At 34.5% G+C, this 15,725-nt stretch overlaps 1 protein-coding gene across 1 annotated transcript; it reads right to left on the bottom strand.

Moving 5' to 3' along the window:
• Positions 1 to 4,252: 4,252 nt before the first annotated feature.
• LOC144449817 (TWiK family of potassium channels protein 7-like) lies at positions 4,253 to 13,185 on the bottom strand. The gene is made up of 2 exons (XM_078140391.1): positions 12,759 to 13,185; positions 4,253 to 4,899 (listed from the first exon to the last, which is right to left on the bottom strand). Exons 1-2 carry the CDS (start codon positions 13,183 to 13,185, stop codon positions 4,253 to 4,255), a joined length of 1,074 nt encoding a protein of 357 aa, XP_077996517.1.
• Between the last annotated feature and the right edge of the window lie 2,540 nt (positions 13,186 to 15,725).

The raw sequence follows: 15,725 nt of genomic DNA, 5'->3' as shown, positions 1-15,725 counted from the left end.
GCAGTGTGTAATGTGACAAACAAGAACAGTGTGTAATGTGACAAACAAGTGTAGTGTGTAATGTGACAAACAAGAGCAGTGTGTAATGTGACAAACAAGAGCAGTGTGTAATGTTACAAACAAGAATAGTGTATAATGTGACAAACAAGAGCAGTGTGCAATGTGGCAAACAAGAGTAGTGCGTAATGTGACAAACAAGAGTAGTGTGTAATGTGACAAACAAGAGTAGTATGTAATGTGACAAACAAGAGTAGTGTGTAATGTGACAAACAAGAGTAGTGTGTAATGTGACAAACAAGAGCAGTCACTGTGTATGTGACAAACAAAAGCAGTGTGTAATGTGACAAACAAGAAGAGTGTGTGTTGTGACAAACAAGTGTTGTGTGTAATGTGACAAACAAGAGTAGTGTGTAATGTGACAAACAAGAACAGTGTGTAATGTGACAAACAAGAGTAGTGTGTAATGTGACAAACAAGAGTAGTGTGTAATGTGACAAACAAGAGTAGTGTGTAATAATGTGACAAACAAGAGTAGTGTGTAATGTGACAAACAAGAACAGTGTGTAATGTGACAAACAAGAACAGTGTATAATGTGACAAACAAGAACAGTGTGTAATGTGACAAACAAGAACAGTGTGTAATGTGACAAAGAGCAGTGTGTAATGTGACAAACAAGAGTAGTCACTGTGTATAATGTGACAAACAAAAGCAGTGTGTAATGTGACAAACAAGAACAGTGTGTAATGTGACAAACAAGAGTAGTGTGTAATGTGACAAACAAGAGCAGTGTGTATTGTTACAAAGAGCAGTGTGTAATGTGACAAACAAGAACAGTGTGTAATGTGACAAACAAGAGCAGTGTGTAATGTGACAAACAAGAGTAGTGTGTAATGTGACAAACAAGAGTAGTGTGTAATGTGACAAACAAGAGTAGTGTGTAATGTGACAAACAAGAACAATGTGTAATGTGACAAACAAGAGCAGTGTGTAATGTGACAAACAAGAGCAGTGTGTAATGTGACAAACAAGAGTAGTGTGTAATGTGACAAACAAGAGCAGTGGGTAATGTGACAAAAACGTGATTACATAGTTGTCACATTATTAGCAAATGACATATTTTATCGCAAAATCGCAAAATAAAGCTAAAAGTCAATATTGTTTCCAGAACGAGGAACAATTGATGAGTGATACATACAGACGAAACATATATTTTTATATAAGTTTTAAGTGTACGACGAAACATATGATGGCGTGGTGGATATGAATATTCACTCGCAGAGTGCATATATAGGTAAAGGCACACTTAGTAATGCTGTAAGTCTTTACGATACTGTTTTATTTTCATCGTGTTTTGACAGAAAGTCTCTGCAATGTTCAAGGTAAGGTGCTATGAATCTCTTTTCTTAATTTGTCTATGTGTCTACTCTTTTTGCGATAACTTTTCAGTGTCCTTATCCCGTCCTGTCATGTTTCACCCCTTTCTTCTTCCGTTTCCGTGCCCCGTAGTTCGTCTTCCTCCCCCGTCTACTCCTTTACCTCTTGCGTTCTTGATACAATGATTTGGTATAATTGTAAAGATACATGGGGTTAGAATCGTGCAAAAACAAGTCTGTTTACAGTAAAACTTTCCAAGTACTGCACCAAAAAATGACACATAGTTTGTTTTATACATTGTAACACATCTATACTTGCAGTTTTAGAAAAAAAGTACCCCACTTTAAACGAGATTTGGCTTATCTAAAATTCTACCAGTCTTCTTTAATTGTAACACCATCCTTGTCCCCTATCGGGTTACCTGTGTACAAGTATGTACAAGGATATAAAAAGTGTACGTTATTTACCTCCACCCATTGCCAATAATAAGTCATTTCCGGGTTCTCATTTCTTGATTTTGTTAAAGCTAAAAAGTGATATGTAAATGACTGACGTGTAAACTGCAGTTAATAAATAAATGTTCAGTCTCATAAAAAGTGCACATCGATTGCAAAGCTGTAACATAGTAATAAAGTAGGCTAAATCACTATACGAAACGGAATCAATAAATGTATCTTACTGACGTCACACATTCCATGGCAACGCTTCATTTGATTCTGGTTGTCAAATCATTATGAAAACGTGATCGAGTCAGAGTTTGGAAATGTCCAAACTTTGTATGAAAATATATTAGTTTAAAATAGGCTTGAAGTGGACGGAAAAAAGATAGAATTACATTTAATGACGTTATTAGAAAAATATACATCAACTAAAGATTTCTTGGCGTTACCTTTACAAGGTTAAGCAAAGTCCAATAACTCAAGGTCAAGTTCACATTTTAGGGAACAAACTGAAATAATTTAGTCTAGAGCTGTAACATTTCATAAAATGGTATTCGACGACACAGTGCACGCAAAAAAGAATAACAAATTATGAGACAGTAGTAGTGTTTGAATTTATTGAATCTCACAGGCATTTTATGTGGACCATTTAGCAACACTTAAAAAACAATGTTAAATATTGAATGTGCTCTAACTAAGTGGCCTATAAATTTGCAGGCATATTTAGTTGTCTTTTGATAAGACGGTGCTAAACTATGATACGTATATGTATACATAATACACACACGCAGAGACATATACTTTATATGTAGCAATATCCTTGTCGTCATCTTATCCTCTCAGTCTCTGCATCTTGTTCAGCGGTCGCAAGTCTATTTCTGAAGCGGCCTCTCTTTACTCCGCTGCTGTACTTAGATCGAACACTACGCGCCCCCGTATTTAGGTCACTCCCCGCTTGTCTCTCTGTGTCTCTATGTCACTCCCCGCTTGTCTCTCTGTGTCTCTCAATATACTTATGTCTGTTTGTCCCTTTACCCTAATTCGCTTTCTCATTTGTCACACTGTCGTTCTCTCTGAGTTCTTTGTGTAAATGTTGTTCGAAAATGAAAGACGGCCTTGACATGTGAAACATCTCCCAGTTGTCAAGCCATTTACTCCGTTTCAAAGCTAATGATATGCCTCCGTTTGATTGTAATGACATGCAATGTTTACAGTAGTTCTATTGTTCACCTTGTTCATGTCATAGTCATATAGACACTACTTTTGTGTTTATCATTGGCTCACTTAGAGCCTAATTTGCAGTCACAAGTAGTTGCTACGGCAACAGGTCGCTAGTTGTTCAACATCAAATACATATGAAGATTTTTCGCAGCAAATTTCTCTGGTGTTTGCGGTGTCCTTTTTATCCTGTACCTCCAACTCTTCATCGTTGGCAACAGCTAGATGGTAACCATGGAATATGTCGTCAAGGAAATATTTGCCACCTATTTGCTTGCAATTGTCCAAGTACAAATTCGGATGTCTACTCTGTGAAGTCCTTTCCGCCATTCCAGTTTCCTTCTTTCACTATATTATTCCTGTCCAACTTTGCTGCGTATATCTTGTTATCGACAGGTGTCGAAACCTTGGTATATAAATCTAAACATTCGTTATAATTCGTTAAAGACCCCCCACACCCACACCCCCACCCCCACCCTCCCGTCAGTATGAGTGCTCGGTGCTCTTTCTATGAATGCAGGTGTTACCATTCTTTTATAGTTCATAGAACTCAGATAGAATGTTTTCTATGGATACAATTTATCTCAAAGGCTGGTATCTTATTTTCTGATTAGTACATTGAGACGTAGACAGTCGTCGGTTGACATCAATACATACATTCTAGTGACGTAGGCTGTCACAATCCTCGAGGTCTAATCTAAATAAAAAACTTTTCAAAATTTCTTAAATGTTAGCGATTTCTTTTGTTTTTGCCAATTGTTTTATGCTCCATCGATATTCACGTGGGCTACGCTAATTGTTTTCAAAGAGAAAGAGAGAAGTATGTTCGCAATGATTCTTTTTAAGTCTTATGAATACGCCTTGATTTATATACAACTCTAAATCCATATTAATGATGTCTTGTGATGATAGCTTTTGTTCGGTTCTGTTTCTACAACGTCATAATTCTGGCATTTATGAATATCTGAAAAAACAACTTTAAGACTAAACAAACAATACCGCAAACCTTGGCTTATATGGTCTTGCTTGTCAATCAGTCATGTTTGGATAAACATCATATACATCCCTATAAGTTAAGTAGTTTGCTTCATTTCTAAATTTTACGGAAATATTTCTTCAATGCTTTGGGGATATAATTTCTGCAGTCCTATGTTTTAGTATAGTATAAATTGATATGCATATATATTTTTGTACTGTTGATGAAGATTGCTCAGATGTTCTACTCTTTTGCTGCACTCTCTTCCTCCTCCTGTACTAAGCCGACAGCTTTTCCAATCGACGTTGCCAAGGAAACAAATCGCTCCGTCAAGAGTGTGATACACATCGAAACAACTGCTAGACCAATCAGCATGTATATGGCAGAAACGGAGAGAAAGACAACGTCGGACAAATCGTTGATGATAAGATCGCCGAACCCAACTGTGCTGAGGGTGATGAAAGAAAAATAGAAGGATTCCAAGTACGTCCAGGGCATATAAGCTGAGAACAGCAACATACCAAGACAATTGTACCCTGTCAGAATCAACAGTATTACGATGATCGGCACTTGGAAATTCTTCCCACCGGCTTCTTCATCGCGTTTCTGTTCTTCCACCGCAATGTCACGTATGTTGACATGTTTGCCACTGTTAGGTCGACCAAGACTCACCTTATCCGGTTCAATGCTTTTATCGGCCCAAGTCTTGGCATCAAGTGGTCGCACTTTCTTCTTCTTACACAATGCACATATGAATGCGCATTTGGCCAGATCTGCAAAGATGGAGCCAACGTTGATCAGTACCACAAACATTAATGGTATACCGAACGTAGCGTAGATCATACAGAAGATACGACCACCCATAGTGACAGGAGCAATGTAACCATATCCTGCAAGAAATGAAATGAAAGACAAATAAAATTGAGAAATCAACGGAATTATGGTCAAAACAAAAACTAATGTAAAACACAGATCACGATAAAAATAATCCAACATATTTTGATACAGTAACTCATTATCTTTATATGTACAGTTTCACACTTGACAACTTCGTTTTGTTAGTTAAGTCTCACTTAAACTGGTTTTGTTAGTTAAGTCTCACTTAAACTGGTTTTGTTAGTTAAGTCTCACTGAAACTGGTTTTGTTAGTTAAGTCGCACTTAAACTGGTGTTGCTGTTTAAGTCTCACTTAAACTGCATACGTTGTTTTTATTCCCACAAAATATTCAACTTTTAGCACTCAGGCAAATCGCAAATTCTATTTGATATTGTAATGTCTACGAACATGACGTAATGTTTTCAAAGTGAATAACCTAGCTAATGAAAACATCCATACGTGATATCAAATGTAATTTTTTTTATTTCATAAATAAAGGAAGAAACAGTTGCATAGTAAAAACAAAGAAATGAAAGTAATGAGGTAAAACTAGACAAAAAAAACAAAAATCCAGAGGTCAAGCAGATCTAGTGCACAAATCATTCATCATTTGCTAAGTTAAGAAGTGCTTTCCATTTAGCAATGAAGCATTCTTTGTCACCATACTTCCCAGCGATGGTGTTCTCCGTGACAATAACCTTCTTAACACATTCTAAATAAGACACTATTTTGAGATGGTTTCTTGTTAAAGAAACGGACTGAGTAAAGGTGATATTTGCTATCAACAATAGGTGATTAAGTAGTTCATTCCCCCTTTGAGGTAGGACACCTAAAATTACATCTCTGCATGATAATTCTATTTTCTCTTGTAACTTTTGCTGAAAAAAAATGAGAAACGCTGTCCAAAATAACTTTGCTTCTCTACAATCCCAAAATAAATGTTGAATGGACTCTTCTAAATTACAGTACTGACACAGTGAATTATCTTTAATTTTGTTATTCATCAAAAATAGATTTGTTGCTAAAATTCTATGAAGTATATTAAACTGAAATACTTTCATTTTCTCTCCCTTGGTCGTATCATAAGGCAGTTTCCATATTTTTTCCCATTCCACATTTTCTGTGTAATTGAGATTCGAGTATATTGTTTCAGATTTAGGAGACTGAAATTTACGATTTTTAAGCATTTCATAAAATTCTTGTGTTTTGCCTTTGCCTATCTGTAAGCAGTCTAGCGATTCATCATTTGTTATACGTACACAGTTTTAGTAAGTTTCAAGTCTTTGGAATTAAGGCAATAACACCATAATAACTCACATAGTTTACTTTAAAGTTGTGTTTCTCTTAAAATTCATTGCAAGTCAGTAATATTCCTTTCTCATCGAAAAAGTCACTCATAAATTTTATGCCGTGTTGAGTCCATTTTTGGTAAAAAGTGGATTTCCCGTTAATTATTATATTTTTATTATTCCAAATTATTTGTGTAGTAACATCTTGTCCTGATTGAATGCTTGTTGTCTTATGCTGGCTAAAATAAGTCAAAATGTCTGAGTAAAAGGAAAGGTATTTATAGGACAGTTTTCTAACACCGTAGCCACAATTCAATAGAAGTCAAAGACCCCCCCCCCCCCAACTTTTCAAAATAAAACTGAAGAATACAAGTCCAAGTGGATTCACTTGTTAAAAGTGGATTTAAATATGACAGTTTTAAAGCTTTGTTTATCTCTACAACGTCAGTCATCTTCACCCCCCCCCCCTTTGTCTAAATCACCTATAATAGTTACGTTTTTGACGTGTGATTTCTTTTTCTTCCACAAAAACCTACAGAGAAAGGAACTAGCCTTTTTTTTACAAAGCAATCAGGTACAGATATTGCGTTCATTACGTAAATAAGTTGGGAAATTCCAAAACACTTTGAAAGTATAACCTTTCCTCTAATGGTAAGATCTCTTACTGTCCACATGTCTAATTTATCCTTCAACTTTTTAGAGTTTGTCCGACAATATTAAGTTTCTAATTTTGTAGTTTATCATGTCCTTCATAAATTCCCAAAAGCCTAATAAGTACAGTAGTGTCAGAGATAAGAGGCGGAGGATCACCTGAGGATTCCCATAGCCTACCAAATGTAATGTATTCCTACACAAACCAAACACTATGACCTTTAGGCCTAAACTAATTGTTTGGTTACCCAACCCGACCGACATTTTTACGGCCGAACCTAAAGAAAGAAATAATAAAATCGCAAACATTGTGAAGTCTCGCTAAAAAATAGTGAATGCTGAAACTGACATCATCATGAAAAGGCAACATGATACTGTTCTTATAATCTGTAATGGATGTACATCTGACGAGAAGACACCAATATCTCAGGCCATATGGATAACAACAGAAAATATAACTACCTGAACTAGACACTCGCACATGAAATCTAAAAACAAATCTACCTACACCATCTATTCTAAAATTGAGCGTAATCGGAACCACACAATCTTTTTAGGATTTATCTCTACATTTACAGTCTACATATTACTTAGAGTCACACCCCCGTGACTACATTATCGCTAGCGCAAAGAGACAATGTGATTTACCGCAATGGTCTACTAACAAAGAAACTGGTAAATAATTAACAACGTGTCCTATAGATAAAACGTTCTATGTATTGGATGATTCCAGGTCAAACGCATTTCTTTTACCATGCCTATATTACCACCTCTGAGATGAGCGTGTTTATCGTTAATGTAAAGAAGTGTGATTAGTTTACAACGATGGTCTCATAACGAAGATAAATGTTAACAGCATATTTGATAAATGAAAAGCACAATATAGTTGATGATTGAAGCCCAAATACATTTCATTTTCAGTTACCAATATTTTGTATTATGTAATGACTTAATTTACCTATATGCTAAATATGCTAAAAATGAACGTGTCGATTCGTGTAAATAGTCAACTTGGTCAGTAGAGGTTCTTGCAATGGACATGTTTTATTTGAACAAGGTGCATGGAATGAGGACGAAGATGTTTCTCGGCAATACGTAGGCCTACATGTGATGTAAGAAAATGCCTTTATTTTCTGCAGTGACATCGTCTTTAAATATCTGTCAAACAAACAATCTCGCATTCTTTTAAGAACATAAACTATCAATAAACTAGCAAATCCAGTATAGAACATTCAAATGTGAGTGCAAAAATGAGGATGTTGACTATCACCATTGAAAATTGAACTATCTAAATTCGACCAAAATAGAACGAAATAGTGCAGGAAGTGACTTCGAAGAAAAACCTCCTCTACGGCATTCTACGACTCTCTTTTCTCTTGGATCTCATATATATCATAAACCAGTCACTGAGGACTCATGAATGTGACATTTTTAAAATCATTTTATTTTCCGTAACTGAAAAATATCGTCGAAATTTACAAGAGAGGTTTAGCGTATTGACAGAAAATATGGAAATAAATATCCAAAATATATTTTAATTATTGCTGTGTTATTCAAAACATGAAATGTACTAGTGTATGATATTTGAATATTTATGATTTCGGTAATTTTGTCCCCTTGTCTAAAAATATATTATCATATGCTTTGACTTAATGCAATGAGATTATTTTTTACACTCAACTGATCACAATTATGTCATTGCCTATTATTCTCGCCAGTCAACCGATAAGAACCCGGATTAAAATTATGAGTTTAGTAGCTCAATTTTAGAAGTAAGTTTTACCTGTAATACTATCAAACAATGTATAAAGACCAGTGAGACTGATCACGACGTTTCATCTCTCTCTCTCTCTCTCTCTCTCTCTCTCTCTCTCTCTCTCTCTCTCTCTCTCTCTCTCTCTCTCTCTCTCTCTCTCTCTCTCTGTCATTTGTTCCACGACTGTAACAATTTATAGTAGGTTTTTGAATGCATGCTATATATTATAGTAGCATAGTGCTGAATCCCTCCTTATCATCGATTGAACCATAATAGGACAGTCATGAGACTGGCAGATATTTTAATAGGATATTAATAAACCAGCTTGCTATTTGCATAGCATGGTGCATAAAAGGTATACTAGGATAATTATTACATTATTTATATTATGACGTAACGTTCGACTATAATGATATTTTATTTGATCATAGCATCACTGGTAGAGGAGACAGACATATAGACAGACAGACAGACAGACAGACAGACAGACAGACAGACAGACAGACAGACAGATAGACAGACAGACAGACGAAAAGTGAGAGAGAGAGAGAGAGAGAGAGAGAGAGAGAGAGAGCGTGCGAGAGAGAGAGAGAGAGAGAGGGGGGGAGTCGGAGGGAGGGAATCAGAGGGAGGGAGGGGGGAGGGAGAGAGATTTTATGTCGGGTTGCTTCAAGTTTAATTCATTACACGTCATTTCTCTAGCAGCATATGCTCACCATATACACACACCTGGTAGAATAGACCCATTTCCCTCATTAACACTTAATAATCTAACTTCATTTCAGCCAAGTCTTCCGCCTTTAATTCGATTCGTTTTATCTAAACACTTTATCGACACATACGTTATGCCACCATAGTATGAAACATCACAAAGAAACGAAACAAACACACCACATGAATAACACAAACTTATTTCATTTGAAATTCCGACAAAAGGAAATCAATTTCTCACCCTGATTCTGAACACATTCAATGGAGAAAGGCAAAAATCGAAGAAATGAGAAATTCGTGGCATCGATCATCCACTTTTCTTCATCACTTGTTGCTAAGCTATGGTTAACACGTCAGAATGTTGTCTTGACGTTGCCATGGTAACAATCGAAGATCGATAACGACGTATTGGACTTATTTCACACGTGTTTTTTTCTTGAGGGATTCTTTGTTGTTAGCAATAATGATATTACACTGTACAGGAAATATAATTTGGTTACACAGCGCATGCGCTATATACGGACTTTTGTTTTCACAACCGAAATCCGTTCTTTAGAAATTTTCTTTTACATAGTTTGTCAAAAATAATCATTCTTATTCAAGTACTTATTTAACTAATTAGTTGTTACTGAACTATGTTAATTGCACCATTGTCTGTCGTTCAAACATTGTTCATCATTTAATATCTTGACATGTACACCAATAATTACATAACGTCAAAGCTGTAAGGCAATGCAAAATCAGAAATAACTAATTTAAATATCATTAATATTTCTAAATATTGATATTGCGTCTAACAATTTTCTTTTTCAAAAACAAAATAATGAAATTTCAATCAACATTTTTGCAAAGTAGATGTATTTGGAAATGTTAATAATTTACATTTGATCGCCTATGGCCTTGTGATTTCAATCCGTGAAATTAAAATTAAAATGGTTTCACAGAAAAATAATACATGTACGATCAATATTTGCGTTTGAGTAGGTAGAACTGACAACCATGTCCGCTTCTCAAGACTTCAAATTTCCTAATAAACTCCCCGACTCTGTATGTTTTTAGGTTCAATATCCTTTCACTCCTAGAATAACTCTTTTATTAAAACCGTTGCGATATCTTGAAAGTCACAGTTCGTATTTTTTCAATATACCTGAGGATATTTAATGTAAAAAATAATTGTTTGGAGAAATGATCGCGTAACGGTAATTATATAGAGGGGGAGTTACCTAGGAATATACGTATTGCCAGTTCTATTCTTGTTATTTGTTTCTACTTGATTTAAGTACCCTGGCAATATTTCTACCATCCAAAGGCACTCAATCTATGTTAAAATAATAAAATCGGGAAAGGAAACTGCTGAACGTTTGGTCAAATATAGATCTTGGTGTTTTTTTCGAAAGACTCCACTGTTTATAATATATTTCTTTTAGCAGACGACATTTTTATACCTGTATAAGCCGATGCCTTCTTTAGAATATGGTTATGATTGCAATGGAATATTTCATTTGGGATTAAAAGAAGGTTATCTACGTACAACATAAAAGTAAATATATGTTCATTTTTTATTAGACTCAAATTGAATGTAAGGAAAACATATTGTCAAACAAAAAACGCAAACCGCAAACATTATGACAGTTTTGAGGGCTGAAGTGTTTTGAGTAAATTATGGCTAAGGACATTGTTCACACATTGCAATTGCAAGAGAAGTATAAATCATACCAAGAATATAAACATCTTCTCAGAAGTATTGTGGTTGTATCATTTTGCGTTTTACTTGTGAATAAGATAAAAGACCCAGAAATAACCCTTCCACAAGTCCAACAATTCACGATAATGTACATACTGATAAGACTCTCCGTGTTTGCAATACAGCAGTGAAACCTTCTCTCGTAATTGATAAAGCGCAGCCAACACGGTATTGTAGAGTTACACATCTTTAATCACACCCTCACATTATTCATTACTCTTAGCTAGTATTCATGTCATGGATTATTGTAATGAATATACACTACCTCTGTCTGATAGCTTTCTTTAACACACAACTGAGTGTTTCATGTGATTTCCACCGGGACCCCTCAAATTCACAACATTTATATTCAACAGTCTTATCATTAAAGGACAATTCCTCTGTGTTGGTAATCCAACGTAGTACATTAATTAAGCCTTTGTTCCAAACACATACTCGAAATTTCGGGTAATAATTGTCAAGTTTGTGTTCGTAGCGACATCTTAATGTAATACATTAAACGATGTGATAAGCTTGCAAGTGTGGTACTATCCCTTTCTGCTTTTGTTGAAAATGATTCAAACTAAAAATAGCAACGCCATCAATTTAGGCTAAGCTTGAGTTAATTTCTGTTTTCTTTGTATTTCTTCCGTTTAATATTTCTTAATAATATTTCTTTCAACAACAACATCAAATGAAAATTCATCAAAACCATTCTATCGAATTAAACCTCTCCTTTCTATAACGTGCTGATATTTTAAGTAGCTTCATAAACCCACCAACAAAGGAACGATTCAGTTTTAGTACGTGTTAAAACTGAAGTTTATAAAGCTTAGCGAATATTAATTGTAAAGCTGAAAAATGCCTTATTTATCGACAAATGTTAAATAAGGATATTTCGCATACTAATATTGCATCGCCTACAACTAAATATGGTCCTGTTTTCAGCTAAGGTCAGTAATTTTACCAAATGCATATATATATATATATATATATATATATATATATATATATATATATATATATATATATATATATATATATATATATATATATATATATATATATATATATATATATGTATGTATATGTATGTATATATATATATATATATATATATATATATATATATATATATATATATATATATATATATATATATATATATATATATATATATATATATATAATACTGTGAACTAAGACGTGTTGAACGCGGAGTCAACACAGTATGTGATGGGAGTGGTTGAATATATACAAAGACGTATAGTAATTGGGACTGGTCTATTTCCAATATTATGGTCAGTACCGTGGCAGTCATTGTATAGTGTTCACTGACTCGTTGATACAACCATGCAGAAACCAATAAAACACCCGCAATTTGTTTAAACGAAATAAATCGTTTGTTTTCCGTCTTTAGTTACTGGTCGTCTGTAATTTTAGTGTTGATTTTAATTTATCACCCCCTTGAGTTTAAGTTATATATATATATATATATATATATATATATATATATATATATATATATATATATATATATATATATATATATATATATATATAGGCAATATATATAGGCATATATATAACGTGTTAGATTAGTTTTAGTAATTTAAATGGAGTTGCTGGCATTCCTATGAATAACTGAAATTAACAACAACAACAACAACAACAACAACAACAACAACAACAACAACAACAACAACGTGTTCGTTAATGTGTATTTCTTAAGTTAGTCTTACCGATACTAGTGGTTACGGTCGTACAAAAGACAAGGGATCCCAGGAAACTCCAAGCATCGACGTCTGTTTTAGAGGCGCTCTCTTGGTACTGTGCGTGCACAATGGTATAGTTTTTCAACATTAAGTCAGCCATCACTTTCCAGTCTTCCCTCTGCATTCCACCGACTTCTGTCAAGTTCCACAATCCATCCAAGAAAGTTATTGTTTCGTTTTCAATGTTTATATCTTCAGATTGCTCTTCCAATCCTCCTTCCAACATCATAAAGGCATATGCACCCATCACGGTATATCCTACTAGCAGAGATAACAGACCGACATTCGAGAAAATAAACTTGAAAAATTTACGTAGGAATTTCTTACAACTGCTGTTTTGCTTCGTCTCGGGCAGCGAATCTTTTGATCCCATTTTTGTAGATTTGGCCGTCATAGATCTGATCTACACGTGTGTATGGTACAAGAAAATAGTTTAGAAGTATTGTTTCCGAGTTCGATTGAGATGTCTTTGTGATATTTTTTTACCGACCGCCTTGCTTGAAATCGCCGAAATGGTCCAACATATTCAGCATATTGAGACTATGACCTGTGAATGAAAAGACACTGATATCAATCTCATGCCGCTTACTATTTTCGCTAGCCCAAGAATTTAGCTCTGATTCTCCGAACACCATGTCGATCGTAAAAGTCACGAATATATTGCATTAACGGAACCAAGTTCTATAAATAATACAACATATCGAGCTCTGAAGTTTATCATAAAACCTTGAATAAATATTGCTGTAATTTCGATGTAAAATAAAGTTAGACCATATAATCATAAAATATAAATATTCCTTCCATACAGAATTTGTTCGTCGCCAGTGTTATTATTTAAAAAGAAAGGTATCCATGAGGATATGAACATTATCCATCATTAATGTAAATAAATGAAACTTTTTATATCATGAAGCTTTCTACCATTATAGCTGTGAACAAGACACAGCAGAATCATAACATTGATATATTTGTCGATATGTGCGTAAACAAAAAAATCTTAAGAGCATATTTTTCTTTAATTTGAGCCTATCGATTTGTTATTTCGAAGTCGGCATTGCAAAAAACAACTAACCCCAGAAAGTTGATGAATGTGTATCAAGACTTAATATTGTTGATTTCAATATAGTCAGTTGGGGATCATTACATGCACAAAACATTCTATCCGTCAATTTTATGGAGATTAGATTTTACTCAAGTGAAAACTTGAATGCGGACTTTTCTAAAACCTCGATTCAGCTATTCTAGTGTATTGCTCATGTCAATGCATGTCTTCAAAGGCATTAGAATCATCACATACATATGGCGCCATCAGTTTCGTTTGAACATCTACACACCCTAAGTTGTGTCCCAAACAAATACCAAGGCAATCGGTCTGGATGTATTTGATTTTAAGTAGTATACATTCGCGCTCGCGCGCGCACACACACACACACACACACACACACACACACAAACACAAACAAACACAAACAAACACAAACACACACACACACACACACACACACACACACACAAAGAGTTTACCATGCTTATAACACTAATCAACAAATTCAGTTGAGCTACAAATCGTCTTGTCGTGTTGTTAACATTGGTGATGTTGGTTGTCTCATCGACATTTTGGTATATGTCTTACTTTATCCATGTACAGGTTTGAGTTCTATCAATAGCAAGTTAGGGTTTAAGTGTAATTCATACTAAAATCAATTACTACAGGTACCTTTCGATACACAAATATTTCCCGCTAAAACTATACACTCAGATTGAATACCTTTGCATCTATTTTTTGTGACATTATACTCCATAACACAGAAGAAACATACTTGCATGTTTTAGGACCAAGTCTTCGTGAATCTGGGATTTACCCTAACAAATATCATGATAAAAAACACCCGTTAGCGATAAAGCCAATGAGTTTGTTGTACATTAACGTAAAAGTACTTCCTACCTGTTGCCCTCATCACCAGTCTAATAAATTGTACGTGAACGAATAACGAATAATTCCTGCTTCAGCGCATGAATATGAATATTCGTGCACAATTTATGAATTTATGAATATTCATGAAAGAAATGCATAAATTAATTCTGAGATTATTCTTACACAGATTAAGGCGACAGCAAATGGTTGGTAAATAACACAATTCTGCAACTGTTATCACTACTATATACAATGTATGTCAAAACACGCTTATGTACAGTGGTATCTTCTTTCACTTCTGTCATAGCAACGTGTTTTTGTTTATCAGAAACCTTTGTCTTCCAATTGGCGGTTTTCAAACATATTATGCCAATGAGTTCATTATACTATGTCACATGACCAGTGTGCGTGATATTGTGCTAACAATGCCATTTAAAGGATAACGAAGAAAAGGGTCAAATGAAAAGAAAAAGTATTGATCTACAGAAGTGTTCTAGTTTGGGAATTCAGTGAACATTGATCTTAAAGTAAACTAACAAATAATGTACTACCTATTTGGTGTTGGGGTTCACTGTCTCTGTTTGTAATAGAAACCAATACGAAACTGCAAATACTACACTACTATAGCAAGATGGAATGATTGCAGTTTTTGCCACATTTTCTCTAAAAGGGAAAAAACGAAACTGCAAATACTACACTCTAAGATAGCAAGATTGAATAATTGCAGTTGTTGCCACATTTTCTCTAAAAGGAAAAAAACTAACATGTCACTATGTAGATATCAAGTGTAGATATATATCAAACCACTGGTGTTCGATTGCCCGCGTCTAGTTCCAATACCTTTAAATAGTTTATTACATTTAGTAGACAAAATGTAGCAAGAAATTAAAATCTTTCTATCTCAAGTGTAGAATGTACTGTTTCTTATGGATTTCTGCGTTGTTGTATTAAACAGAGCCAATACTAGTATGAAATGGACGATGGGTTTGAGTAACGAACGGCTGTTACAAACAAAAAGG

This window comes from Glandiceps talaboti, chromosome 18, assembly GCF_964340395.1.
Source record: "Glandiceps talaboti chromosome 18, keGlaTala1.1, whole genome shotgun sequence".
Taxonomy (NCBI): domain Eukaryota; kingdom Metazoa; phylum Hemichordata; class Enteropneusta; family Spengelidae; genus Glandiceps; species Glandiceps talaboti.
Note: the sequence above shows the minus strand (reverse complement) of the source record. Positions and strands in the feature narration are given on the sequence as shown.

Coding starts and splice junctions, on each gene's coding strand:
- LOC144449817 (XM_078140391.1), bottom strand. CDS start 13,185: ATGACGGCCAAATCTACAAAAATGGGATCAAAAGATTCGCTGCCCGAG. Junction 4,900..12,758: donor GACCGTAACCACTAGTATCG/GTAAGACTAACT, acceptor CATTTCTTGCAG/GATATGGTTACATTGCTCCT.